Below are 26,565 nucleotides of genomic sequence, written 5' to 3' on the forward strand. Positions count from 1 at the left end.
ATAAAATAATATTTTCTCACAGCATTCGGCACAGCAGAGGAGTTTGGATATTGAAAGAGCTTGCAATCCAATATACCAATTCGTGCAGAATCTAAACAAGTCACTCATTGGCAGGTCCGAATAGGCCTTATCGCGGTTTTCGACGCCATTTTGACGAGTAGGCAAACACGTCCTGAAATAATAGTGTTTGTATGGAAATCCGATGTCAAATAATTTTCATAAAACATCACTTCTGAAAAATTCATGAATTGGAAGCTTTTGGCACTAGGAAAAGGATAAAAAAAAAAAAAATGGAGGGATGTAGCTGTGCCAGAAAGCGTCCAGTCGTGTTTTGAACTTTCCATACATTTCCCTGTATTTTTTTCCCGCGAACTACTTTTAGTAGCAGTTCACAGCTGGTTCGCTACACAGACAAATGTATGGAAAGGTCGAAACACAACTGGACGTTTCTGGCACAGCTACATCCCTTCAAAGTTCATGTTAACCCAGGATTGGCTTAATCGGACTTTGAACAAGCGAGCGCTGATGAGACTGCGGCCGTAGAGTAGAAACGTTTGAAAACCAATTTTATTAGCACTGCAACAGTTAATTAGAGCCACCACAGAATATCCACATAAATATATAAGCAAAAGGACGCAGTTGTGAAGCACTAAACTTACTGAGAAATAATGTCCGCTTTCAAAATAACCTAAACATTCTATCCACGGCTTGTTTACATGAGAGGCAAGCGTAGGAATATAAGCACAAGAAACCTAATTTTACGGTGTCACACAATCATACTAGCACAAGGGAAGAAAATATAATTAATTTTTCTCTTGTGCTTTGCACTTGTTGCCAGTGTCATTGCACAATACAAGCAAATGTAAAAAGAAGTGATCAAAGTCTAAAGCTAAAGTGCCTGCTACGTGCACGAAGGTTTGTGGTTATAATATTTGTTTATTTTTGGGCTAGTGGCAAGTGCGAACAAGCTTGTGGCTTTATGTTGTGTTCATACTGATGCTTGCATCGTAACTGTAAACAAACCTTACTCCGACACAATATTCTCAGAAGCATTCCATGATGCTTGCTTACAAGTTAAGAACAATCAAAATGGCAAGTTCTGGAAAACAACTGGACACATTTCGAACAATCTTTGCTTAAAGCCTTAAGGAGAATCTTTAAACGCGATCCAAAAGAAATGTACATAAACAACTTATGTTTTCATTCAAGAAAACACTTTTTTGAGTGAGATTCATCAAGGTTAAACCTTTTTTGTGATTTTTGAAACGACTTATTTCATTGGCTAAACTTAACCTAACTTTAACAGTCATTTTCTAAAATAATAAGATTCCGCATATACCCAATCTGGCCCCACCCAACTTATTTTTAATGGGTATTTGATGGATTCACACCAAATTTGGTACAATTGCTCCTTGATATGTGAACTATAAAATCAGCAAACTTTTATTTGGCTTCTTTTCATATTTTTCAAATTATCATTAATGATGCTAATTAGCTACGTGTTTGGTAACCATAGAAACGGAATTGAGTATATTCATGTTACAAAAATTCCCTCTGTTCATTTTTAAGTGTAGTTATATTATTTATCATTAACTTATTAAGGTAATTTTTTCACGTGAAACTCCAGATTGATGTTGTTACTATAATTTCATAACATAAAAGTACATGATACAAGGCTATATTGTGTGTAAACCATTTTCTCCCGAAGTGTTCAAATTTTTTTCCAAATTTGACGAGACTGCCTTTGTCAATATCGAAGTGTGAATAAAACGAATTGAACTGAACTGAACTGATTTGCGAGTATCGCGATGTCACTTACTGAAAGAGACTATCCTTTTAACATCTCGTTCTAGGCGTTAAGCGACAGCGAACTCGGTAGGTTTCTTACATATGACTGCAGTGGCTAATGTCTGCTATTTTAAACCATGTGTATACATATAGTTTTACTCGTGTATATTAACATTTGTTATTGATGTTGTTATTGTTAGTAACTGTAATGAAGCATTCCTGTATTTATCAGAATGATGCCTCTTTTAATAAAAATACGGCCACTAATAGTAGCCTAGTTTTTAAAGTACTTTTCATATCCATCCACCATATTTTCCCTCCACTCGTTGAATTTGCGCGGCACAATCCTCTTCTGCATCCACTCCAGGGGTTTTTGAACTGAAGTTTATCAGACACTATAAACTCAAGAATTTTAAGTCAGGTGATAATTAGTGTAAGGAAAATCGCAGATTTTGGTCATAAATAGGGGATGGGTTTTGAGAAGCAGTTCCTAGGCTTGCCGGGTCACCTTGTTACACACATGAGGTTTATTATAGCTGTGGAACTACAGGCCCGTAAATTATCCCCGGACCGGAAATGATCCCCAAATATTAAACAATTCGTGCACATTTTAAGCGTTGTAATGGTGTACGTAAATCATGGACAAAGGCATGTATGTTCCAGTTTATAACTAAATTGTTCTGTTGCTTTGAGCTGCTACATTATTATTATTTTTAAAGTTGTGAAATTTGCATTCAGATAGTTTTTATAACTGACTAAATTTTTTTAATATAACGCCTAGTGTTATTAAGAAAAAAAAATATTTTGTGTATAAAGTTGAAATCCACTGTCCAGATTTGAGTCCATTCCATTCTATATTTATGGTGAGGCGATCGGGGATCATTTGCGGTCCAATCTGGGGATCATTTAATTTCAGAGTTAAAACTTTATCGCTAGACAGACTTAGCTTAACCGACGAAATGAACTTTAGTTATGAATCATTTCTAGTATTTTTTAACACTTTTTCACCTACATACATATATCTAATAAACCGTTGTAAACGCTACGTCATGTTAACCATTAACCAGTTATGTTTGCCTTCAAATTTAAATTTTTAAGAGCCGTTTTTTTCTCTAATTGTAACTCTTGTCCTAAAGAGGACTAGTAATACTAGTTCAGGAAGTATTGGCCCAAATTAAATAAAATTGTCCTTTGCCGTAGTGTAAGTCCCGCATGCAATAAGTTTGGTTTGTCGAGTTGTAAAGTGACGTAATTAAAGTAGTTGTGTCTCTACTACAAGAGATCTGGCTACAAAAAGTATTCATTATTAGTGAAATTTTTAACTGAAATGACGAGTCCCTGTGTTCATCCTCAGAATTATGCTGCTTAGTTTTTAAAATACTTTTCATATCCATTCCGAAGACAGGCAAACCAATTGTTGAATGCGTTCGGCACAATCATCTTCTGCAACCACTCCATGTTTGGAACCCATCCGTTGTAGACGTTGTTTGATAAACCAAATACGGTGCACGCATTTTCTGGATCCTTTTGGTCTGGTAGCACCACATAGAAATTCCCGCCATTCGTAGCTCTAACGAGGCCATCTTCGCCTTCGGGCTTGGAAGCGTGCCGCCAGTTTTTCATCATCAAGAAAAGCGCTTGCTTGCCATACCAATCGATCTGTTTTCCTGGTGGAAGATACAAAACGAACGATCTATCTTTTAAGGGAAAAGATAAAACCGATCGCATGTATACCACACTCCCTCCATCGTCAGGATAGGTTTCCAGAAGCTCATGTTCCACAAAATTTTTGTCCCAATCCAGACGAGCCGGCAGATTCTGGGGATCCAACAACTGCTGAAAGCCCTTGATGGGGAATGGAAAGTTTGCTACGTACAATACTTTTGTGGGGACCTCTTCTCCGTCGAAGGTTTTAATCCAGTACTTGTAGTCGGGCACTTCGCCAGCTACAGACCAGCCATCACCTTTATCCAGATCTTCTTTGAACCACTTGGCTCTCTTAACTTCGTCTTCGTGAGAGTAGGATCGATACGACAGCGTTTCTTCTTTCTTTGCCATTTTAACGTTTCCTGTATACTTAATGTACTTTATCTCGTCGACGAAATTCTAAAGGAAGAAAAAGAAAAACAGGAAGTTCAAGTACACCTTTTTCTTTTTAAGAATGTTGTTTTTCCGGCCCAAGATGAATATTCTTATTTTTCTGCCGATTTTAGGCTGAAAATATTCTTGTGTCCTAGAAATACGAGACTTGCAAAACCTCGCGAAGTTAGGGGTATGTGGACAGGTGATTTGGAGTGAAGGAATGGGCAAGGGCAGCTAGAAAATATCAATAATATCATCCTTTATGATAGTGATGGAGGGGATAGTGCGCCGCCCGGAGTGTGCCCTTTGAAAAGCCCCACCCTTGTGCAATTGGTTTTACCACACCCACTCTGTCATGTCATCCTCACAGACTATGGGAGTGATACACTGTAGTTAACATCACGGTAGGAATGGAGCATTAGAAATGTGAAGGGGGGAGGGTGGAGGTGTCCCAAAGCAGGTAAAAAAATCGTGGAAAACCAAAGTTTACGAAAAAAGATTTCTGCATTGCAAAAGAAGTAGGAAAAAGGATTTCAAGGTTGGAAAAAATCTTGTACCCTGCTGGTTGTGAAAAAACTGACATACCTTTCCAGAAAGTCCTCCCCCTCACCCCCCTTCACACGTGTAATGGTGCTTCCCTGACCAGAAGATTCTATAAATTGAATTGATCTCCTTAGTCTTCAAGGATTTCAGAAGTAGTCACTCAATAGAGTGTAAACATTTAACGGAAGGCAAAATAATTGATACCATGGACATGGTGAAGTGTTACCCTGTGCAACAGTCTCCCTTTCCCACTAATCCTTTCTCTTCCAGAAGTGAGCCACATTATTTTAAATTCTCCTTTTAATTTCAATACACTGTCAAGCAGACAGGTAACAAGAATTAAGGAAATAAAAACAATAAGGGGATAGCGTTTTGCTATGACACCAAAATTACCTAGGAGAACCAGCTCTCATATGTTGGTAGTGAAAGGGTTAGTAAAAGTGTACAATATTTTGCAAATGATAATTAACAAAGAGCTCTCAGAAGATGGTACATGTAACTGTAGCTCATCTTTTTGCTCTCTATTCTTTCCCTCCGCCCCCTCCCCATACCTTCCATGCTAATGATTAATTGAAACTGAGAAAGTGCAACATTAGTTATAGTTGAAACTGCTTTGTTTGCATAAACAAAATATGTACTGATAACATGTGATTGTGGTTGCTTTGAAGAAAAAAATTTCAGTTGGCAGTATGGGAAGTGATTGTACAGTTGAAAGGGTGCCTGGAAAAAAAGTGCTAAGTGACTTCTGATAAATTGCTAAATTCTCCTTCCAAATTTCCTTGGATTGACTTGTGAAACATAAAGTTTTTTTTGATCTTACATCAAAGGTCACTTAGGGCCTTATTTCGCACACCCCTTCAATAATTACAGTGATGTAATTTTCTCTTTGTTATGAGTGCTCAGTGAATAGTTGCGAGGCAAGACTGGGGGATAAAAAATGACTATATTTTCGTCAAAAAAATTTCATTTCCCTGAGTCTCATCTGCTGACTATTCAGTAATGAAGTTGTTTTTACTGTAGCCTGGATACATACTTTTGATATCGAGCAAAAAGTACTAAATGATATAAGTTATGTTTTCACATTAAACTGCAATTTTGTTGTCACCAACAAAATAAGACTACTGACTGGATTGATTTATTTATCACATACCGTATCAGCTATAAATTACGCAACAGAAACTAATTTACTTGATTTTTTCACGTGCAACAAGTTTCAGGAAACGTACAGTAGAGTGTACAGCACTTTTCAATGTGTCTCATGTTATCAGTACATGAACTCCTCAGCCCGGGATAGCGTCATTAAAAATCGAATTTTTGTCACTTCTGAGTAATGTTTAACTAACGATCTTACGTGATTATTTTGGGTGGTCGCTAACCGGAAACAGAAAACAAAAGCATATGTCAAACTGTTCTTGCCTAAAAAGTGGTCGCGGTCCCTTAAGAAAGTTGAGTTTTGGTTGCTTAACTAAGAAACAAAACGGTTGTTTACGAAGAGGTCGCTTACGGGAGGCGGTCGCTTACGAGAAGTGGTCGCTATGAGAGAGTTGACTGTATTGAAATTCAGCCTGAAACAATAAACATCACTTCGAGGCTCCGAGGAAAAAATTGTAGAGTTTATATGGGTTTATTCCCCGGAGCCTCAAAGTGATGTTTATTGTTTCAGGCTGAATTTTAACATATCGAAATTGGGCTATTAACAAACCACCAGGGCTGGCGACTCACGTTTTCAATTGCTCATAAAGTAGGCACCTCCAATACCGATGACGGGAATTTATTCATTTGGTTTCGCTGGGTACTTGGATCAACTCAATTGAGTAATAATATGAGAAAGTGTTTACTGGTTATGCCCTGATTTAAAATATTTGATGAAAACATTGACGAAAATACATAGAAATAAAAAATCAATAAATATAATATTACATAGCCGTTCCTTTGTAGGTCTTTGTATCTATATGCTAAATATTTTCTGTAATAAGTGAACTTATCATAACGAAATATGTCTTGTGTTTTGCATGGACGGACATGGTGGAGACGAAATTTGTCACGGATTTCACTTGTATCCAGAGAGTCAAAGACATCGCCTGGTAATCTCCCTAGCTGATAGCAAGGACGCTATGAACATTGCTTACAGCAAATTTGTCAAGGATGTCACCGCACTATTTGATCGAGGATTTTACTTGAATAGTGAAGGGTGCAGAATATTCCGATCGACCATTGTAGTTGACCGTAGTTGCATATGAAGACTCAACAACATCCTGATCGATGGTTTCGCTTTGAATACGAACTAAAAAACATCCCTGTCGATTTCAAGTTCCCAATGAGCACTACCGTTGCTCAGAATACGATTGTAAATGGATTAACAAACTGTATCTGGGTCAGCAGCGCTTCTAATTATTCATGCAAAGGCGACAACTTTGACTAACCTGAACTGAATTCTGTATCAGTTATGGGAAGCGAAGGGCCGCCAAAGCACGACCAGAAAGCTTCGAAAGCGAGCAGAGCTGACGCTAGGAGAGCCAGAGAGAAAAGTAACCTTTTAGTGCAAGCGCGGTATTGAGTGACATGGACTTTATTCATGATTCGTGATAATCTATTTTACGATCTTTTAACCTCCACGTGAACAGAATTTGCTAATTTAAGGTTGACTCGTGAGCGACTGGGTGTCACGGTATTAAATGTGATTCGTGAATTACTTTTTGTTTCTGGTAAATGTGCAGTCGAAACGTTGCGATCATTTTCTGTGCTATACAATCGCGAGAAAAAACGATTTACGTGTATCAGTGTAGACGATTAGTAATTTAAATAGTAGGGGTATCGAATGGTCCCATTTAATTTAAAAGTGCTCGCAATATTTGGCCTTTGCTCGAATTGCTCGCAAAAATTACACGGGTGCTCGCTTGCTCGTGCTCGCAAAATTTTTGCAACTGCTCGCATGCTCGCATTCTCGTTAACATGTGCTCGATTGCTCGAAATTTCGTTAATCCTCCTTTGTAGTTATTTTTTATACATATAAAAAACGATAAATCAGTTATGATAGGGTTAAAACAAAAAGGTTTAAACATCCTTACCACTGGCTTCAGTCTTTCTTTAACAGTTCGGCCTGTAACTATTGTTCTGTTTTGGAGGTAGCTACTACTTGGCGCAAAACATTTATCCTATTAATAAAAGAGAGATTCCAGCTAGCGAAAATTTACGAAGTACTCGAAGTGCTCGCTGCTCGCCATCTGTATTTTTCTAAAGTGCTCGCTTCTCGCGATCTGTATTTTCTAAAGTGCTCGGTGCTCGGAAGAAAAATTTGACGACTGCTCGTACTCGCAAAAATAAACACACTGCCTGCATGCTCGCAAATACCCCAAATAGTAAGTGATGACGTGTCTGCAATATGCAATGAAAGAAGAAGCCTGTTAGGTCTTTCAACGGGATTGAAAAGCAAGCCGGTTGAAAGATTTAAGTAACTTTGAGTTACTTTGGAGCGTAAATAGTCTAATCTGTTTAGAGGAAAACATTATTCAAAGTAGTCGTTTTTTTTATTTACGCGTGAAAACATGATCCCCTCGATATTTGCCTGAATGTGATAGAATATTTTGTATTATTCGTGACGTGAGAAAAGACCCTCTATTTTGATGTGACTGAAATTTGCAAAGAGGCATTTGTGACTCTAATTCCCTTCCCTTCATTAGTATAAGGGTACCTCGTCTTATGCAGGGAATAACAGTGTTGTGAATGAAACCCTTTGAAATGAATTCATTTGTTCCCTTCACATTCACATTGTTGCGATCACCACCGTAATCACCTATGACTTGTTCCCCTTTCATGGTCTCTAGCTTAGAGCAACGGACGATCAAATCCGGAGGTCTTGGTTCTATTCCCGCCGAGGTCAGAGAAGTTTTCTTTGCTTCATGCAATCTCCCATTTCTTTACTAGGGTTAGCGCTCAGTGGCAAATTCATTTTAACATGACTGCCGAGTTCCCTGATCTAACATTTGACTTGATAAATGCTTACTTTGTGGCAGTCTGCAGCTACCGCCGTGGACAAATTCTGAGAAGATGAAAGGGTTGGTACTTACTCAACCGCTTCACGCAGATACTTTGCAAATTCGTCTCAGGCAAGATGGCGGATTCACCAGACAGGCACGCCTTTCGAATATGCAAAAAGCGGGGTTGTGCTCGCATTTTCAAGGGTTGCACAAATTTGCATCTCCATTGACACATACCGCATATCTAACTATCTATCTATCAAATGTCTGAATATAGAGTGATGCCCGCGCGTCTCCCTCGTGCGCGTTTTAGCCTTGTTAAATTTAGCTCATTCGAGTATGTTTTTCAGAGCTAAATTGCTTTTTTCTTTTTAAGGCCTGCGCTACTCCCAAGTATTTGTAGCTCTATTTTCCCAACGCTACCTAAATGTTTACAAGGATTTGAATAGCCGAATAGACACCAGCCACTATATCACGAAAAATTAAAGCTTCTTGATTTTTCTTGAAGAGACATATTTAGATCCCAGTGATAATGAATCATTCTGGAAACACGAATGGGGCGATAAAATAGTATTTTCTCACGGCACTCGGCACAGCAGAGGAAAGGGATTTTAAGAAAAAAAAATGGAGGGATGTATCTGTGCCAGAAAGCGTCCAGTCGTGTTTTGAACTTTCCATACATTTCCCTGTGTTTTTTTCCCGCGAACTACTTTTCGTAGCAGTTGACGGCTGGTTCGCTATACAGACAAATGTATGGAAAGTTCAAAACTCGACTGGACGTTTTCTGGCAAGGCTACATCCCTCTAAAGTTCATCTTAACCCAGGATTGGCTTAATCGGACTTTGAACAACCGAGCGCTGATGAGACTGCGGCCATAGAGTAGAAACGTTTGAAAACGAATTTTATTAGAACTGTAACAGTTAATTAGAGCCACCACAGAATATCCACATAAATATATAAGCAAAAGAAAGCAGTTGTGAAGCACTAAATTTACTGAGAAATAATGTCCGCTTTTAAAATGACCTAAGAATTCTATCCACGGCCTGTTTACATGAGAGGCAAGCGTAGGAATATAAGCACTTTAACCGGTGTCACACAAGGGAAGAAAATATGTTTTTTCTCTTATGCTTTGCGCTTGTTGCTAGTGCCATTGCACAATACAAGCAAATGTAAAAAGAAGTGATCAAAGTCTAAAGCTAAAGTGCCTGCTACGTGCACGAAGGCTCGTTCTGATTTGCTTATTTTTGGGCTAGTGGCAAGTGCGAACAAGCTTGTGGCTTTATTATGTGTTTATACCGATGCTTGCATCGTTACTGTAAGCAAACCTTACTCCGACACAATATTCTCAGAAGCATTCCATGATGCTTGCTTACAAGTTAAGAACAATCAAAATGGCAAGTTCTGGAAAACAACAGAACAAATTTCGAACAATCTTTGCTTAAAACCTTAAGGAAAATCTTTAAACTCGATCCAGAAGAAATGTACATCAAGTTTCTAATCTTCACCGTCGCCAATCTCATCTATGATTTCAAAGCCCTCCATTAAGTTCACATCATCGGTGTTGTCGGCATCCTCATCCACTTTCCCCTTTTTAGCTTTACCAGTCTTGCCTGCCCCAGCGGCAGTTCTTCCACTTCGTCTTGCTGCACGACCACGCCCTCTTCCCCTGGCTGAACCCCCTCTGGTAGCCCCTCCCCTTGCTGCAGCCTTCCTACCACGCCTAGCAGTGGGGGTGACCTCCTTGGAAGGGGTAACAAACTCTTCCTGTGAACTATCTGGTGTGTCATTCTCCACTTCCTTCAACTGGTTAGATGCGAGTCTGGGTGTGGCTGTCAAGGGTTCTTTGGGTTCCTCCTGTTCCTCAGTCTTCATAGAATCATCCAAACACAGTGGAATAAAGTCCTCTGTCTCCTGTCACATAAAAAAGATGAACTATAAGGGAAAGCTTATGCTGTAAATGAGTTTTATGGCATCTGGGAAAGGGGGGTAAGGGGGGGGGGGGGGGGTAAGGGGTAAGGAAGGGTTGACTGACAAACCCTTCCACCCACAGGATCACTAACAGTAGAATACAGTCCTCTGGATCCTGTCGTATAGGCCACATAGCAAGAACCTAGCCTTGAGTAGCTGAATTTGCTGAAAGAAGGAAGAGGAAGGCTTATGATACAACCTATGGGGCAGGGAGAATTGACGAGCAAGCAAGAGGTAGTATTAACTTCTCCTGTGACATATTCAATTTTGTGAAACAGTTTTGCACTCAAAATTCTCTCCCTGGGGCCAAAAGGCTCAAATGAGGTCAAATCCCTTAATGTCGGGCGACTTATTTCATTCCTTTCGCAACAGCATGATGGGTCCAAATTGGTGATAACTTGAACAGCCAAATGCTCCTGTAGTAAACCACCTACAACATGCACACTGTCAATGCACATAACATTCTACTCACTTGAGGTCCTGCTGCCATCGACGGCTGATTTTCCTGTAACTCATCACCACCCGTTATATCCGCAGGATCATATAAGAGATCTTCCTCAGATTCTGTTGACGTGAACATTGCTTTTTGCTCATCGATGCTTTCATCTGTGATAAAAGAGTCTTCGTTCACATGTTCCATGCCATCCACGTCAACATCCAAGTCGGTTGCTTCACAGTGGTCGGCTTCATCAGAAGACTGAGATGCTACCACAAACTTTGTTATCTGTACCTGTGATGAAGTAGAAGTAAAATAATTCAGATCCCCTCAAAAATAAAATTGATTAAATGTTTTAAGACCCAGGAATAGACCATTCTTCAAAATGGTGGCAACAAATTTGAATGAGTTAAAATTGAACTGAATGAAAAACTGATACCAGCAATGGAAAGAGCACCTTTACTTTAGTAACCTTGCAAAGTTTCAGCACAGTTGGGTGTTATACCAGCTTGGAAAATGTAAGATGAAATCTAACAAATTTACAAACGTTTGTATGACTGGGGGTATACGTCTCACCCCCAGTCATACAAACATCTGTAAATTTTTCATTTTTCAACTTACATTTTCTCAGCTGATATGACACCTAACATGCTGAAACTTTGCAGGGTCACTAAAGTAAAAGTGCTCTTTCTAGTGCTGGTATACGGTTTTAATTTTAGCTTATTTGGATTTTTGGCTGCCATTTTGGAGAAGTGTCTATTTCAGCAGCTTGTCTGGTGCAACTATACCTGCACGAGGGTAGTCATTTAGTAAGGTTCTGGAAAAATGATGAACGTAAGGTAAAGTTGCAGTATGGCATTAAGTGTGTTTCTCAAGCTTTGGAAAAGATTTTGGACCTGAAAAACTATTACTAGTTTGAGATACTAGCAAATATTGATGGCAGCGCCAAGTGAACCAATGGTCCAGCTTTAAACCTGAGATTCAAATACAATTATTGAAGATGTAGGAAAAACCCAAGAAGCATTGTCAAAACCAGAAATCAATAACAAACAGTTACCTCGTCTGATTCATCACTCTGCGACTCCTTATGACGGTTTCGTGGCTTCGAAGCAGTTGATTCAATGTCCTTATCTAGAACTTCATACAACACTACTTCTTCTCCTTCTTTTGGTTCCAGCACCGTCTGTAACTCTTTGTTCCTTGCCAGCTGATGTTCCTCGTACTGAGGATGTTCCTGGATGTAATTCTACAGGGGTGAAGAAGACACAGATAAATACCCGGTTACTCCTGGTTATTAAGAAATGCCTGCAAGGTCAATGTCCCCAATATTTTAAAGGATATTTTAAACGTAATAATATAATCCATGCGCGCGCCACTAGACAAAGCAACCTTTTACATCGGCCTGCTGTGAGGACTGAGATGGCAAAACGATCTTTTTACTACTATGGTTGCACTCTTTTTAACGAACTATCTTGGTGGTATTTCGTATTTATTTGTTTCTAAATTTTTATTCGTACATAGTTGTCTATCTATTTTATTATCAGTATTAGTTTAATGTATATGTATATTGTAGTTTTAGTACATTGTTGTGCTCAGGGCTCCCATTGATAACAGACAGCTTTTTGCATCTGTAGGGGCAACCCTGAGCATTACAAATCAATAAAGGTTCTCCTTCATAATATCCTACACCTTGCTAACCTTTAATAAATTACTGTGCTTGTTTATAAGCAGTTGCGGAAAACTCTTCCTAAAAAAGACACGGTAATCGACCCAAAAAACCCTCAAAAACGGTAATGAGGTTGGCACCAAACTTTACCTAAAAATTCCCCACAAAAACCGTCTCCACCCAAAAACATCTCGCACACGCGACAATAGTACATGTAACTTAAGAACGAAACTCTAAATGCTTATGATAATTCAAATGTCAGTTCGTTTTCTGTCTTCTTAACAGTGCTTCTTACTTACATTGTAAAGGAACCATCATTCATTGTCAGATAAATTAGTTTGTGTTGACTGAGAATATCAAAGCAAGAGAATTTCTTTCTTCTGATGAGTAGCACTGTAAATTTTACTGAAGCCAAAGAAATGACAATCTCTTGCAGAACCAAGCAAAAGACAAAAAAAAAAAAAAAAAAGACAAATGAAGGTGTTATAAAGGAAATAAAGGGAGATGTAAAGAATCGACCATAAGAGGACACAGAAAAAATCTGAGCCCCAGATAGGTTTCAAACCCACGACCCTCCATGTTCTAGATCGGATGCTCTAACCTCTGAGCTACTGAGGCCTTGTTTGCGAGCAAGGGTCATTTTTGTGGGTTGGACTTACGAACCGCATCACGCAGTCCATCATAAGCAACACATTAAGGCTTAACTGCATCACGCAGTCACATTAATTGCAAGAAATGTCTCGCCTATGAAGGAGCCTCCAACCAACCAACCTATGTCACTGCATGATATTATAAAGGAAGTAAAGGGAGATGTAAAGAATCCACCATAAGAGGACACAGAAAAAATCTGAACCCCAGATGGGATTTGAACCCACAACCCTCCGTGTTCTAGATCGGATGGGAAGGGTAATTTTTGTGGGTTGGACTTAGGAACCACATCATGCAGTCACACAGTCCATCACGAGCAACACATTAAGGCTTAACTGCATCACGCAGTTATGGTTGATTCTTTGCATCTCCCTTTATTTCCTTTATAATACTAATATCATGCAGTGGCATAGGTTAAATGGTGTGCCTTTTCATTTTGGCTTGAGATTTTTAAATAAATCCAACAGCAGAGTTCTCACCTTGTAATTACTGTGATGCTTCTTCCCTTTGATGTGACTGAGTACATCATTTCCACAGCGGATAAAGGTCTTGCAAAGGCGGCAGTTAAACCCAGACACTGCTTTGACAAACTCGCAACCTGAGACAAAGGAAAACCATAATTATTCAAGGTGGCGACAGGCAAGAGGATGACTTGCATTCACATCTACATGCTGTAGTAATTTAATGGGTTTTGTGAGGAAAAAACAACTCTAAACATAGCAGATAATAAATTATAAGTTACTGATTACTATTAGAGCTTGAAGCTTTAACACCTTACTACAAACCCGGCAAGCAAGCTGATGCATGTGTCAAATAAATAAGCGAGTTAGTTTTTGAAGAAACTGCGGTGCTGCGTCGTTGAGGGAGTGGCAACAAATACTATACACTTAATGTATGGTCCGGAGCGAAACAGTTTTTTCCCAAGGGACCATACATTAAGTGCTTTGTTATATATTTAAACTTTCCCTTCAACAATCACAGCAAAACAAACAAACAAACAACTGAGAGGGCAACAACTGCGGAATTGTATCCTGGTCGGGATACATTTGTATTTGATCAGGGGCACGTGACCAAGAATCAACCAATCACAGTGCTCGTTTTGTTGAGTGAAAGTCTAGGTATATAACAATGGGATTTATCAACTAAGTTGACAAGGAATGCTGTAATTTTGGCACTGTAAAGTGATTATGTTTGATTATGTTGCATTAGTCCTTCATCACAGCAAAGTATATTTTGTTTACCTAACATGTTCCTTCCACTCGTAAATCCATCAATCCTGACTCGTGCGTGGGTAACAGACGAGATGGTGATGATATTTCCTTCCTTCATAGCTGTTTTCCTTGTATCACAGGTGTACTTGACAAAGTCAACATTTCCCTCAGCACCAGGTGACTGGACTGCAGATGGACCTGATGCTTCTGGAGTATCAACTTTCTCTTTTTCATCATGTTTTGTCGGAGACAAGTTGCTCTCCGTCTCCACCTTCTTGCTAGGTGCAATTTCCTTGAATAACAAGATAACACCACATACACATGATAGTGTATCTCCCAACAATTTTATTCTCTCATCCTTTTATTCAAAAAAATCCTTTCAGAGGTGGTTTTTAAAGGGGCAATGTCATCTACTTTAAGATATTCCTGGAGACTAATTTGAACAATTTTAGACACTACTTAAAAGCATTGTTTCTAAGCCAATATTTTTAGATGCAGACGTCATTTTAATAGCTCTAATTCATCAATTCATATAGATTCCAAACAAATCATTTTTGCGAAGAAATAATTAATGGGATGTCTGGAGTTTCAAGAATTAAAGGGTGCTGTCATTCACAAGAAATCCTATAAAAACAATTAAAAAAATTAATGCACTAGAACAAACAGCACCACTGCAAAGTGCTGCTGAAAAGCTGCTGTTTGAATGGTGACACTTCAGGATTTCATCAACAGATGTTTCAGAAGTTAAATTAACCACTTAGTGCAGCACCGTAAACAGTATCAAAGAAGAGTGAGTGTTAAAGGATTACCAGCTATTATGCAAAACCCAGTCAAATATAAAAACACAGAGCCCAGTTTAAGTGGAAAAGTCATGGTTATATTTAAGGCTAGGGAATTACCATTTACTGCTAAGCTCACGGACTGTGTGCAAGTGTAATGTTTAATTGCCATACCTGACTGAAATTCTTGAATTCCTCCACGTCAAGTTCCTTTCCTTGCTTCTCCAAAACAGTACGGGCATGTCTCTTGCCAAGCAGATGCTTATAAAAACTCTAAACAAACATGTAACCAGAATTATGAATAAGCTTTGCACTAACACTTATTGAAGGGGTTTCATTAAGGGCTGAGCACAAAGCAAATTTACTGTCCCTAAAAACGACATTGCCGGGCTGTTTTTAACACCTCAACCAGCTTTTTCAATAAAAGACCATATCCAATTTAAGTACATCCTGCACAGGTGCACTGACCTCTTGCCCAATTGTTCAAAATCTTAATGAAACCATTATTATTGAAAACAAAAGCAATCCAAAGGGGGATTAATTTGTTGACAGTAACTATTGTCCACTGCAAAAACATGAATCCCGATGACTTAACCCTATCAATAGTGACCAGGCATACGTTAACTTCTCAAAAATCTGGAAAGCACAATGTTCGTTTGTTAGAAATTCTATTTTTAACAATTTTGATGGAGAAAGGCATGGGGTTAGTTTGTATAAAAACTACATGTACCACCGATCAATAAGAAACGGGTTTGAAAAATATTTCTCACAGTTCACCATATATTCACCCACTCACTATAACTGTTTCAAATGGCTTAGTGAACCATTCATCATCTGTTCACTAACCGTGCATTTTGCCATGGATTTGAACCTTGCTTTTGATTTTACTTTCACTACTCACTTCACTTTAGCCACTAGGTTTACTACTTTTATTACTTACTTGAATTTTTATTTTTCACTTTCCAAATCTTGGGGTTTAAATTTGAAGGATTAGTCTATGATGGCACTTTAACATTCCATTTACTGGAGAGATAAAAAATGAAAGCTGAACTACATCTCCTTCATTGAAAGCCAAATTGGAGTGATTTGGATTTGAAGGCTAAATTTCCATTTAGTACACCATTCACTATAATGACAAAGGACATGACAGGTGATTCAATAATTATTTCGAGTTTTAGTGCGACACAATAAAATTAATGTTTTGTGTAAGGTGGCTCCCTAGTGTTTTAAGCTGATTTGGACACTAATGATGTGAGCTTTGGTAATCTGCACATGCAAGCTGGCATAACGCATGAAAAAGTGTACATACCACGGGTATATTGCAGATGATCTTGCATTGCTGGCAAATGTACTTGGACCTTTTCTTGTCAAACAGTGAGATCATCAAAGCATCAACATCCTCTCCAAGGAAGTTCACTGCCTTTGGTAATGGACGATCATTGAATTCTAAAGGTTTCTTGGTTTCAGCTGCATCAACTTGCTTGTCCTCTTCTTGTGTTGATGTCAATTCCTCAGTTTCATCATCACCTGAAAACAATACCAATAAAAAAATCAACAGCACATGATATTTCTGACAACCTGCTTTCACACAAAATCTATTTCCCTTCTCAGTTTTGTTGTGTATAATGTGGAAAACCAAAAGTTGAATACAGTGACAGGAACACAAATACTCAGGGTTGAAGAAACGACTAGCTGACAGCTACATGAACATGAAGCTCTCTGCAGCTACGGAGCAAAGCAGAAAAACTGAAGGCCTTCCATTGAAAGGTGTAAACTGGCATACTTTTCTTAGCCAAAAAACTGACAGACACCCCTTTTGTCAGCACTGCCAATTTATTTAATTGCCCCTTTTTCATGTACATGTAAGGCCACTGTTAATTGGAGTTTGCAGATCCTCTAGTGTGTACAACTGTTTTCATTTAATGGATTATAAAATAAAAGGTAAACCTTGTACCTTGTGCAGTTTCTTCTTCCTCCTCCCCCTGGTCTTGTACTTCCTCTTCCTCAGCTTCTGCCTTCTCTTTCTCCTTATCAGGTGTCACAGCTTTCTTGACCTGTTGACTCTGCTGATACTGCCTGCCTCTATTCTGCTGGTTCTGTCCCCTGTACATGTTGCCACCCTGTTGCCGGCGGTTGTTATCAAACCGGTCTCTCTTGTTTCCATAGTTACCTCCTCCACCCCAGCTGTCATTCCTTCCCCGTTTGCGATTCTGCCGTTGCAAGTCCCTTGACTGATTCCTTGGTATCAGTGGGGTTGGCAGCAATCCCATGGCGGAGCCCTGTTTAGCCCTCGCCTGCACCTGGGCTTGTGCATTTGCATTGGCCTGGGCCTGCATGGCAGCAAGTAGAGACTGCGTCTGCACCATGGCCATCAGCTGCTGCTGCTGTTGAGCCAACTGGGCTGTCAGACCAGTCCCCAGACCACTTCCAGCCATTCCTAACCCTGTATGACGCAGGGTGCGAGGTTAGTTCCAATTAATGAAGCACATTACATGAATTTTCAAACACTACATGTACATTGTAAAACTTAAAGATAGAAGTTCAAAATGAGCACTGAGAATATAACTATGCAAACTGTGTACAAAATGCAAACCACACTTACAGCAGTTACCTGGATAAGAATTTGAACTCAACACCTGAATGCTTTACCCTCCACCTGCTAAGCACAGTGAATGTCTTCAAAATGCGCTTACATTGCATTCTACATGTAACTGCACCATTCTATCATCCTGCAGTATAGTATACAGGTGTTACCTAACTAGCTCGTTCATCATCGTAACCCACATCATTTGGAGAAGGGTAAAGCCCTTTGTGGCAAGCTACAAAAAAAACTAAAAACACAATGCATTCCATTCAAATTTGTTCCTCTCACTTTCATTGAGGTTCTAACAAGTGCACATGTACATAGTATAGCCACACAGGACAGGGTTTGTACATGATGTACAAACCAGGGTACTTTTAAAACACTTACTTCGGAAACAAAATTTGCATACATCATTATACATAATTATGGTAAAGTTGACAGTGAAATACTGAAACTTGGGTGCTCCACCTTTGCGGCTTGCATTGCAAAATTTGGACACTTCAGGATATCATTCAAAATGACGTTATTCTTCCTTTCCTTGGCAAATGGACCGGACCGGAGTTTACAATGATGTAATAATTACTTAAAGGCAACTATTTCGGGCTCCAACTCCAGCAATGAAGAAAAACTGTTTCAATAATTAAGAACATAATTGAAATTATAACATTATCACAAAAGCTTCCTCAACTTTTGGATTGAGCTGAGCACATTCCTCAGTTTTTCATACTTTGCTCCTTATTCTTTGAGTGTTTTAGAATTGAAACTAATGATTCCTCATACATACAAAACAAAATATTTCAGAAAATTAATGAAGGTACATATACAGGTATACGTACATTCTCCTAATACTAAAGAAGATGTCCCCCCCCCCCCCCACCCCCAATAATCTGAAATTGGACTCTTTGAGAAGGACATCTTCTTGATTCTCTGGATTGCAAAGTTCTCATCAGGAAAGTCTTAAATTAAAATATTTGGAGATAAAACCGATGTGGCCCAGTTTAAGTAGTCAGACTGCAAAATATCACCTTGTTCGCACAAAGGACGTGTACTTGTATATGTATGAACTGGCTCGTGTGAACACCTTTAATTTTGAAAATTGAATACTGCTGTCACCTGCACTTGAACTACAGGTACTTTGATTTGACTTGACTTACGTGGTGATAATACAATGTAATTATTGTGTCAAAGTTACATGTAATGTTGAGGGTATCAAGCAGAGATTTAGGCAAACTTAAAAGAGAAAACAGGGCATAATGGTACATGTATGACATTCAGTGATACTCCATCTCTGTGGAGCAGTATTATGGTTTAGACAGGTTATATATGAACATAGTACTTTCTTCATCTCTCTCCTCTGCAAAGGCCTCTTTCGCTCTCGAACGGAGACAAATGAGGAGGGTGAAATAATGAGAGCATGGGGGTTGAGCAGAGACAAATAAGGATCTAGAGAAAGTGAAATGATGACTAGCGCAAGCTTGCTCTTCTTGTCATCCCCCTGCCACTTTTTCTCCATTTCCAACTTTTTGCTCTTTTTCTTTATGAAGGAGACTGCAGAAGAGAGTATTATTATCACTGTGATCAGTGGCAATAATGATGTTCAAGTACATGTTACTACATAGAGGAACAATAAAATGCAAGAATAAAGTTGGCTCTTGTTGTAACAGTTAAAGAGTGCAAATCCATTTTCCACTTTCTTGGTGTGTTAAATATTTGTTGGCTTCAAATAGCACCATCAAATAGCAGGTAACAGCCTCCACTTCTGCCTTCACACCAGCCATATTGCCATTGGAGATTCACTTCATGCTATTCTATAGTATGTAGTCCTCTGGAAACACAGGTCTAGCTAACCCCTCTATATCAAGGTGCTATGTTTTTCACCACAGTGTCTGGTGGAAATGGCAATGTTTCAGAAAAGAGAGAGGTCTCCGACAAAGCTGATAACCTGACTTCATAAATAAATTAAAAATGATAAATTTAAGAGGATCTGAAGAGATCCATATCGTTTGAGCCCGTTTCATCGACACCCTGACTTTGAAAATTATCTGGAACATTGATTAGGGTGAAGGGTTTTACTCAGTTTGTAACCTCCTGACCTTCTCAAAAGTTAAATCCACGCAATAACAAGCCCAAATACACATGGCATTACAGAAAGCATGGTGAACTCCTCAATGAGAAATCCTTTTTGGCAGTGAACTGTGAACTGTGTAATGACCAATAGAACAAGTGAAACACCGTTCTACAGAGTTAATCTCACGTCTGAGAATGATGTTATTGGGCAGGATTTCATACTATTTGGCTTTTTTTCTGAGCTGAGAATATTCCACCACATGCAATGAATTATCTGACATATGTCAATGTTCATGTACAACTTTCTTTGCTGAACATTTACAGCATCAAAGAATCCAGGAAGTCTGACAACTATATTGGCAAATATCATGTACAGGCGAGGCCATAGTAATGTTTACGAGTACCAGAATGGGATAGTCTCGAAGACTGGCTTTGGATTGACAAAGAACATAAAAAGCTTGTGTTTGTAGTGAAATGGGACAAAAATATCCAAATTCTGAAGAACCGTATCCAGGTTTGCATATAGTATAAGACACTCTTGTAAACAGCCTATGATTCCAATAAAACTCCACCAACGATTGCACACATAATGTTTCTATGGGCAGGAATAGTGAGACAGATGGCTAACAGGTATTTTTTGGTGTCTTGGTTTACATCCCTCATGGCACAACAGTAGCAATACATAAACTAATGATACAGCTGTACAACTTACAGTTGTTACATGCTACAGGCTCAAATGAGAACAGTGTTATACTGACAGATGACAGGAATACATAACAAGATTGAGTGTTGTACACAAACTAGAATCCTGTACAAATTGTGCATCAATGATGCAAGGACCATTTCAGTTTTGTTGCCTCTCAAAACATAACATTCTCCTCTTGTAATGTGGTATGAGGGTACTCAAGTATTGCCTTCAAGCGCTTGAGAACTGAATAAAACCTTCATTAATGGGCACACGTTATTTGTAAAGAGAATAACGATGTCACAAATTAAAATACTAAAATCCAGTGGCAGTTAAAATCATTCAAGTGTTGAGTTCAAACTCTTTGCAAGAGAGAGTGGCATGTAAGTGAAGTAATCCAGAAAACATGACCAATCTACAGCTGTAAATCCATGACATTGTGGTATGTGCAGAATTGTTACAATGTACAGCACCAACAAAATTACAGCAGATGAAGATGTCATTGAACAGCTGTGGTAAAGCTGTATGTAGTTTTGTTGATGGGGAAGACAATGGCCTCATGAATAGGGTGCTTACACTGATGACAAGATAGTAATTCTTAACAAGGATAGTCAAGTTCACAGTCAGGTATTTTACCCTATTTGCTTTGTATTTTAATCCCCAACACAAAAGCTCCCATTGACAACAAGGAGAAAATTCAAGTGAAGATTGAACAGAAATGGTGCTATCATCAACTAGGGGTAATAATTCAAGTGGGATGAAATATTTTCATTTGAACAATCTTACAACAGATTTAGGGAGACTACAAATGAAAAACATGAATGCAAACATCCATGATCAGTGGACAGAGAACAAGAACACAAATAGTTTTAGAGAAGGAATTAAACAAGAAATTGTTTCAGTCTATGAAGACAATCTTCATAGTATAGCAGGTTTGCCACAACAACAAACACAGAAGCCATGTTAGGTGGTAAACAAATGAAATGCAAAATGGCATCATTCTTACAGAAAACTGGAATGATTGAACAAAGGCAGTTAATTACAGCAGACCTGGAACTTGCAAAGGGTTTGTTGGCAGTTCTGGGACTGAGCGATCACCAGGCTTAGCACCCAAGATTCCAGGTCCTTGGTTTGTGGGGCCTCTGTTGTTTTGTGACCGACTATTGCTGTTGTTGTTGTTGTTGTTGTTGCGATAGCGGTCTCTGTTATTCTGATTACGATTCCTGTCATTCCGGTTACTGTCACGATTAGATCGGGAACTGCCCAAGTGATCTAATGGATACCTGACAAGATCCTGCCGCTGGTCATCAAGATATGACGAATACGAAGGCTGCGTGTGGGGTGACAAAACAGAGGCAAGAATGTGATCAGTACAAGAAGCATTCGTTATCAGTTTCTTCCCTGCAGAAAGAAACGTTCATACATGTACAAAACTAAAGCCATGCATCATTGCATCACTTGTGATGGTTGATGCTTATAAACCTCAGAGGCTGCTAAGACATTGTTATATATTCCCATCAGCGGGCTGTTGTCAGAATGTGAACAACAGCTGATCGACTTACAATGTACTGGTCTTGCACAGAAGGAAAAGCGACAGCCTAAGCCAGCCGCTTCATAAACACAATTTGTCAGTGTTTAGAAACATGCAATAACACAACCTCAGTAAACTCAAGGAATATTGGTAATGGGGACAAAATTAACAGCTAGCAAACTAAGTTTCTTAGAGAATTCAACTGACAGGCTAGCCAAAACAGATGGCTGTGCCAGCTTTTAAGTACCAGCATAAAGTACCAGCTGTCTACTAATCCTTATTACTCCAAGGATTATAAAAAAAACCAAGAATGTTCTTCACAGTAAAATGAACAAACCTACATGTGTGACACGTTTTTATTTCAAGTTCAACCTGTTGAAGAATTCCAGTATTAAGTACTGATAATAACGTCACTAACATTATAAATAGAGGCAAGGCTGCTGCCTAAGAAAAATTTTAGGGAGCCCTTCGGGCTCCTAAAGTTTAAAGTTAGGAGCCCGAGCCACATTGTTAGGAGCCCAGTTTGAAATCCATGTATTGTTTTTCCAAGATCATTACATAGGTTATAGAGGTTCTTGCACACTTTAATAAGAATTCGCCGGGCCTAATAAATAACACGTAAACAAGAATTAACCGAATTATTTACTTTCATTTATTAATTTATTCAATTAACTTCCACATCTGTTGTGTTCAATGTGACCTAGAAGAGCCTTCAAAGAATTTTCTAAAATGTAACAATTAAACTGCTTCTTACCTTTCTTATACACATTCATGAGCCGGAAAAATATTTGAGGGGCTTAATTTGCGTGTAAAAGGAATTTTCACAATTTTCACAATAAAAGAATAACATAACAGTAGGTAATTTCAACTCAGAATTATTTACTTGACTTTCACATTTGTTCAGTAACAGTTGTGTTCCACATGACAACTTAACTAGTCTTCCAAAAACTTTCTAAAGTAGACCAATCCTCTCCTTGCCTTTTTTATACATGAACAGGAAAAACAGAACAGAACATCAAGTGCCTTATGTAAACCTTAGCCTGGATGGATCTCATTAAATGAAGTGCTAAACATTTGAGGAATCATTTAAATTGAATAACATTTTCCTATCTGATTCTGTGCTATAAAAGAATTTTATGTCAATGTAACTACATTGTAAATTCAAAAGATCATTTTTTTAAGTCTTATAAGTTCTCCAAAACAGCTCGGAGTTGTCCAAAACAGCTCCATTTTAGAAGAGCTTAATTAGCCCCTCAAATAGTACTGTATTTTACTCAAGGAAAAACTCCCAACATCAAGCACGTCCAGTCGATAGCACGCAAGATAGCTTCCCATTCTCGCCACAAAAAAGTTATCAAATCGACGAAAACCCAAGCAAACGATGAACTGCACGAATGTCAACATAGGCAACAAACAGCCCATAATTTTGCTATTCCATATTTGGAAGTCAAATCTCAGACCCAGTCTTCAACTGCCATCCGGACTCGGAAACGATGGCTTCGTTCGTTTCGACAAAGCTTCACAGTTGAACACGTTAGGTTTACATAATTTACGGTTTACTTGTGGAAATTTTATACTGCCTAATCGCATCATCGCTAACCATATCAACAGTTCCACTGTTTAAAGTCCTACTCCAGCTAAAGGAATATAATGTACAAGGAGGTTAAGTCTAATGCCGTGTGTTAAGTCAGGCGCCCGCGCGGGCTCCTTGTACCGAAATTTGGTCGCCCATGCTCTTACCTTGGGCGCCTCTGGCGACCGGGCGCCCGTTAGGCAGCAGCCTTGAGAGGTTTCAACTTTTCAAGTAGATTAAGAAGTGGCATCATTCATCAACTGAGGGCCATGAAAAATGAAGGACAGATTCAAGCAGAAAAGCTTGCATTTGCCTGCCTCACATTTTTATGGATAACAAACCCCTTCATATTCCAACGAGGGAACCTCACACACTTACACTGACGCAAGATGTCGAAAGGCTGAACTTTAAAAGAAAAGCTATCCACAGGACTCGGGCCAGTTACTATTCTGAATCAAGCTAGCACCCACAACATAAGATAACTCACCAACGCAAACATTTGATTTGTAGAACATTACTTTGGCCATCCATTGACTGAAATTTGCTTTGATTTAAGAGAATGGCCTTATGGCAATGCAGCTTAGGAAGCCAGAACCTCAAGCTTGGAGTTAGTAAAATGTTTTAACATGTATAAATAATATTAATTTTATTCCCATACACTTAACCCATCAATGCTACATGTATATACAAGGCTGCTGTATAAATGTTCACACTAACATGTTGTGTTTACTACTTTTACAGTTTCCTGATGTGACAACATGGGCTCTTCACTTGTCCACTGATTTTCTTGTCCATAAACCGCTCGTGATCAAAGCAGTTGTTGAAATTATCTCCCAACTCCAACAGCAAATTAATTATTTTGGTGACTTTCTTTAACAGCAAGTGGGTTCAATTCCATTTTCAAATTATACAACATCCCCACAGAAAACAAAGACAGTAGGTCATTCTGTATAAACATTTTCATAATCACGATAATGATCTTAGTATTCTTTGATTGCTTGAAGGTTTTGTCATAACTCATATTCCATATAAGGTACCGTGCTACAAGTGATTGGCCGAAGAACTTTGCCAAGCGAGTTTTGAAGAAAGTGAAATTGACTGTAAGTTTTCAACACCTACAATACAAGACTTGTTACATTAGAAATAGTTTAAATCCGAAAGTCTTTGAAACCCAAAATAATATTAAGCTAAGTTGTAGCCTACCAAGGGAAAAGGAGGTAAACAAGCTATGAAGCGCAATAAATTTACGAGCTGTCACGGTGTCCTAGAAACAAAATTGCAAAAGCATGCTGTAGAGTCACTGATCATGAATAATTCGAATCTTTCATAGATTCCATTTGATAAACACACCATTTTCCTATATACCATGTGTTCTTTGTAACTATTAATTTACATTAACCGCTTTAAGCATGTAAGCCTTTCATTACACATGATTTATCTTACTTCAGGTGAATATCTATCCCGGGAAGTCCTGCCTCTCGATGCACTACCGCCGCCGCTGTCTCGCCTGTAGTCATCGTCTCTGCGATCTCGCTCCCGCTCTCTGAAGTTACGTCTGTCGTCGTAATCGAAATCCAGCCGGTCTCGTCGTTGACTAGTACCCAGAAAAGCGTCAGAAAGAGACGGGATGTTTAAAGGATACCTTCCTAGACCAGACATGATAGTGAAAAGTATTCCTGTACCGCTAAAATGGCGAACACGCTCATGGAACGGTACATCCGGGCACTTTTTTCTGGTTGTCATGAAGGTTCCCGGATCGATGGTGGACTTTGGGAGGGGGGATCAAACCTCCATGAGGAAAGTGAAATATACTTGGCGACTAGTACTGGCACTTTAGGCAGCTTCCTTTTCGCATTGTCTATCTTTTCAACGTTCGGAAATTACTTTCCGGCTAACCGATATGGAGAGAAGGGGTGGAGGGGGGTGGGGGGTGGTGAAGGAAAAGAATACCGTCGTCCCAAATTCTTCAGTCTGGGCCGGGTTGTTCAAAAACCGATTATGCTAATCCATGATTAAAAGTTAACTGAGGTTTTCATCTCGCTCTCGACGATTTTAAAGGCTGATTTTAATATAATGGTAAAGAAAACTCTAAGGCAAAACTGAGGGACAAAAATCTTTTGGACGAATCCCTACGGATTAGTAAATATACTTGAAGCAAAGTTCAGGTAAATCCAGGATTAGCTTCATTGAACTTTCAACAACTGGGCCTGGACCCTTTTCTTTGCCTTTAGCTTAGAATTTGCTATCTAAGACATTTTTTAACGAGCGAAATGAAAACCTCGGTTAACTTTTAGTCGGGGATTAGCGTCAATCGGCTTTTCAACAGGTTCGGCAAGTTGTTTTCAATAACGGGCTCAGGCCCCAGTTGTTCAAAGGCCGGATAACTTTATCCGCTGGATAAGGCACTCTTCAGCGTCTAAAATATACTTTACATTAAACGTTGTCCAAGGTTTTCGTACACTCCCCAACTAAGCTATGGCTAGAGAGTGCATATTCGCTTGTGCACGAGGAATTGCACAGATTGAAACTGTCGGATAGTGACTTATCCACTGGATAAAGTTATCCGGCCTTTGAACTGGGCGGACGGTCTTTGGGCTCATCACACATTCCTTCTTCGAACTGAAAGCCGTTTTGTCGCGTCGATCTTGCCCGGATTCAGATTACCCTGTAAAATTTACGAAAACGTAACTGACCTTTCTTTTTCACTTTTAGCGACAAATTTGCCCCGTCGAAAACGAACTTGAGGAAATTGGTTTTCCAATACACTCAGTTTTTTTTTTATAAGAACGTCTAATTTTGGAGCTGAGGCTGAACGTTCTTATATTTTTTTGCGATTTGAGGCTGAAAACGTTCTTAAGATGTTCTTAAATTACATGGTATACACTACATGTATTTCAGTAAATCGAGGAAACTTATCAAAGTGCATTGCCTGCTGAGATATGGTATCAAGAACTGCTGATTATGACAAACCGCGATCGGGTAGATTTGTTACCTTGATTTCCTATACAGATTGGCAAAATAAAAAAG

General features: G+C 39.0%; 2 protein-coding genes across 8 annotated transcripts; both read right to left on the minus strand.

Annotated features, from left to right (window-relative positions):
• Nucleotides 1-872: 872 nt before the first annotated feature.
• LOC146467244 (uncharacterized) lies at nucleotides 873-25,261 on the minus strand. 3 transcript variants are annotated; one of them, XM_085126257.1, is made up of 11 exons: nucleotides 24,982-25,261; nucleotides 21,485-21,764; nucleotides 17,053-17,541; nucleotides 16,408-16,625; nucleotides 15,273-15,371; nucleotides 14,350-14,611; nucleotides 13,588-13,706; nucleotides 11,852-12,040; nucleotides 10,831-11,088; nucleotides 9,836-10,301; nucleotides 873-1,143 (listed from the first exon to the last, which is right to left on the minus strand). In XM_085126257.1, exons 1-10 carry the CDS (start codon nucleotides 25,195-25,197, stop codon nucleotides 9,885-9,887), a joined length of 2,547 nt encoding a protein of 848 aa, XP_084982383.1. In that variant the 5' UTR covers nucleotides 25,198-25,261; the 3' UTR covers nucleotides 873-1,143; nucleotides 9,836-9,884. The 3 variants fall into 3 exon arrangements, with proteins under 3 accessions (XP_084982383.1, XP_084982382.1, XP_084982384.1); XM_085126256.1 differs by lacking the exon at nucleotides 873-1,143 and having other exon boundaries at nucleotides 9,275-10,301; nucleotides 24,982-25,260; XM_085126258.1 differs by lacking the exons at nucleotides 873-1,143; nucleotides 21,485-21,764 and having other exon boundaries at nucleotides 9,275-10,301; nucleotides 24,982-25,260.
• Nucleotides 1,419-8,615, minus strand: LOC146467245 (uncharacterized). Of its 5 annotated transcripts, XM_085126261.1 has the most exons (4): nucleotides 8,481-8,525; nucleotides 7,482-7,568; nucleotides 6,837-6,920; nucleotides 1,419-3,894 (listed from the first exon to the last, which is right to left on the minus strand). In XM_085126261.1, the coding sequence occupies exon 4, from the start codon at nucleotides 3,844-3,846 to the stop codon at nucleotides 3,154-3,156; it is 693 nt and encodes a 230-aa protein (XP_084982387.1). In that variant the 5' UTR covers nucleotides 3,847-3,894; nucleotides 6,837-6,920; nucleotides 7,482-7,568; nucleotides 8,481-8,525; the 3' UTR covers nucleotides 1,419-3,153. The 5 variants fall into 5 exon arrangements, with proteins under 5 accessions (XP_084982387.1, XP_084982388.1, XP_084982389.1 ...); XM_085126262.1 differs by lacking the exon at nucleotides 6,837-6,920 and having other exon boundaries at nucleotides 8,481-8,534; XM_085126263.1 differs by lacking the exons at nucleotides 7,482-7,568; nucleotides 8,481-8,525 and having other exon boundaries at nucleotides 1,419-2,163; nucleotides 3,249-3,894; nucleotides 6,837-7,437.
• Nucleotides 25,262-26,565: the final 1,304 nt, after the last annotated feature.

The sequence above is a fragment of the Pavona decussata genome, unplaced genomic scaffold, assembly GCF_977016875.1.
Source record: "Pavona decussata unplaced genomic scaffold, jaPavDecu1.1 SCAFFOLD_137, whole genome shotgun sequence".
NCBI classification, from domain to species: domain Eukaryota; kingdom Metazoa; phylum Cnidaria; class Anthozoa; order Scleractinia; family Agariciidae; genus Pavona; species Pavona decussata.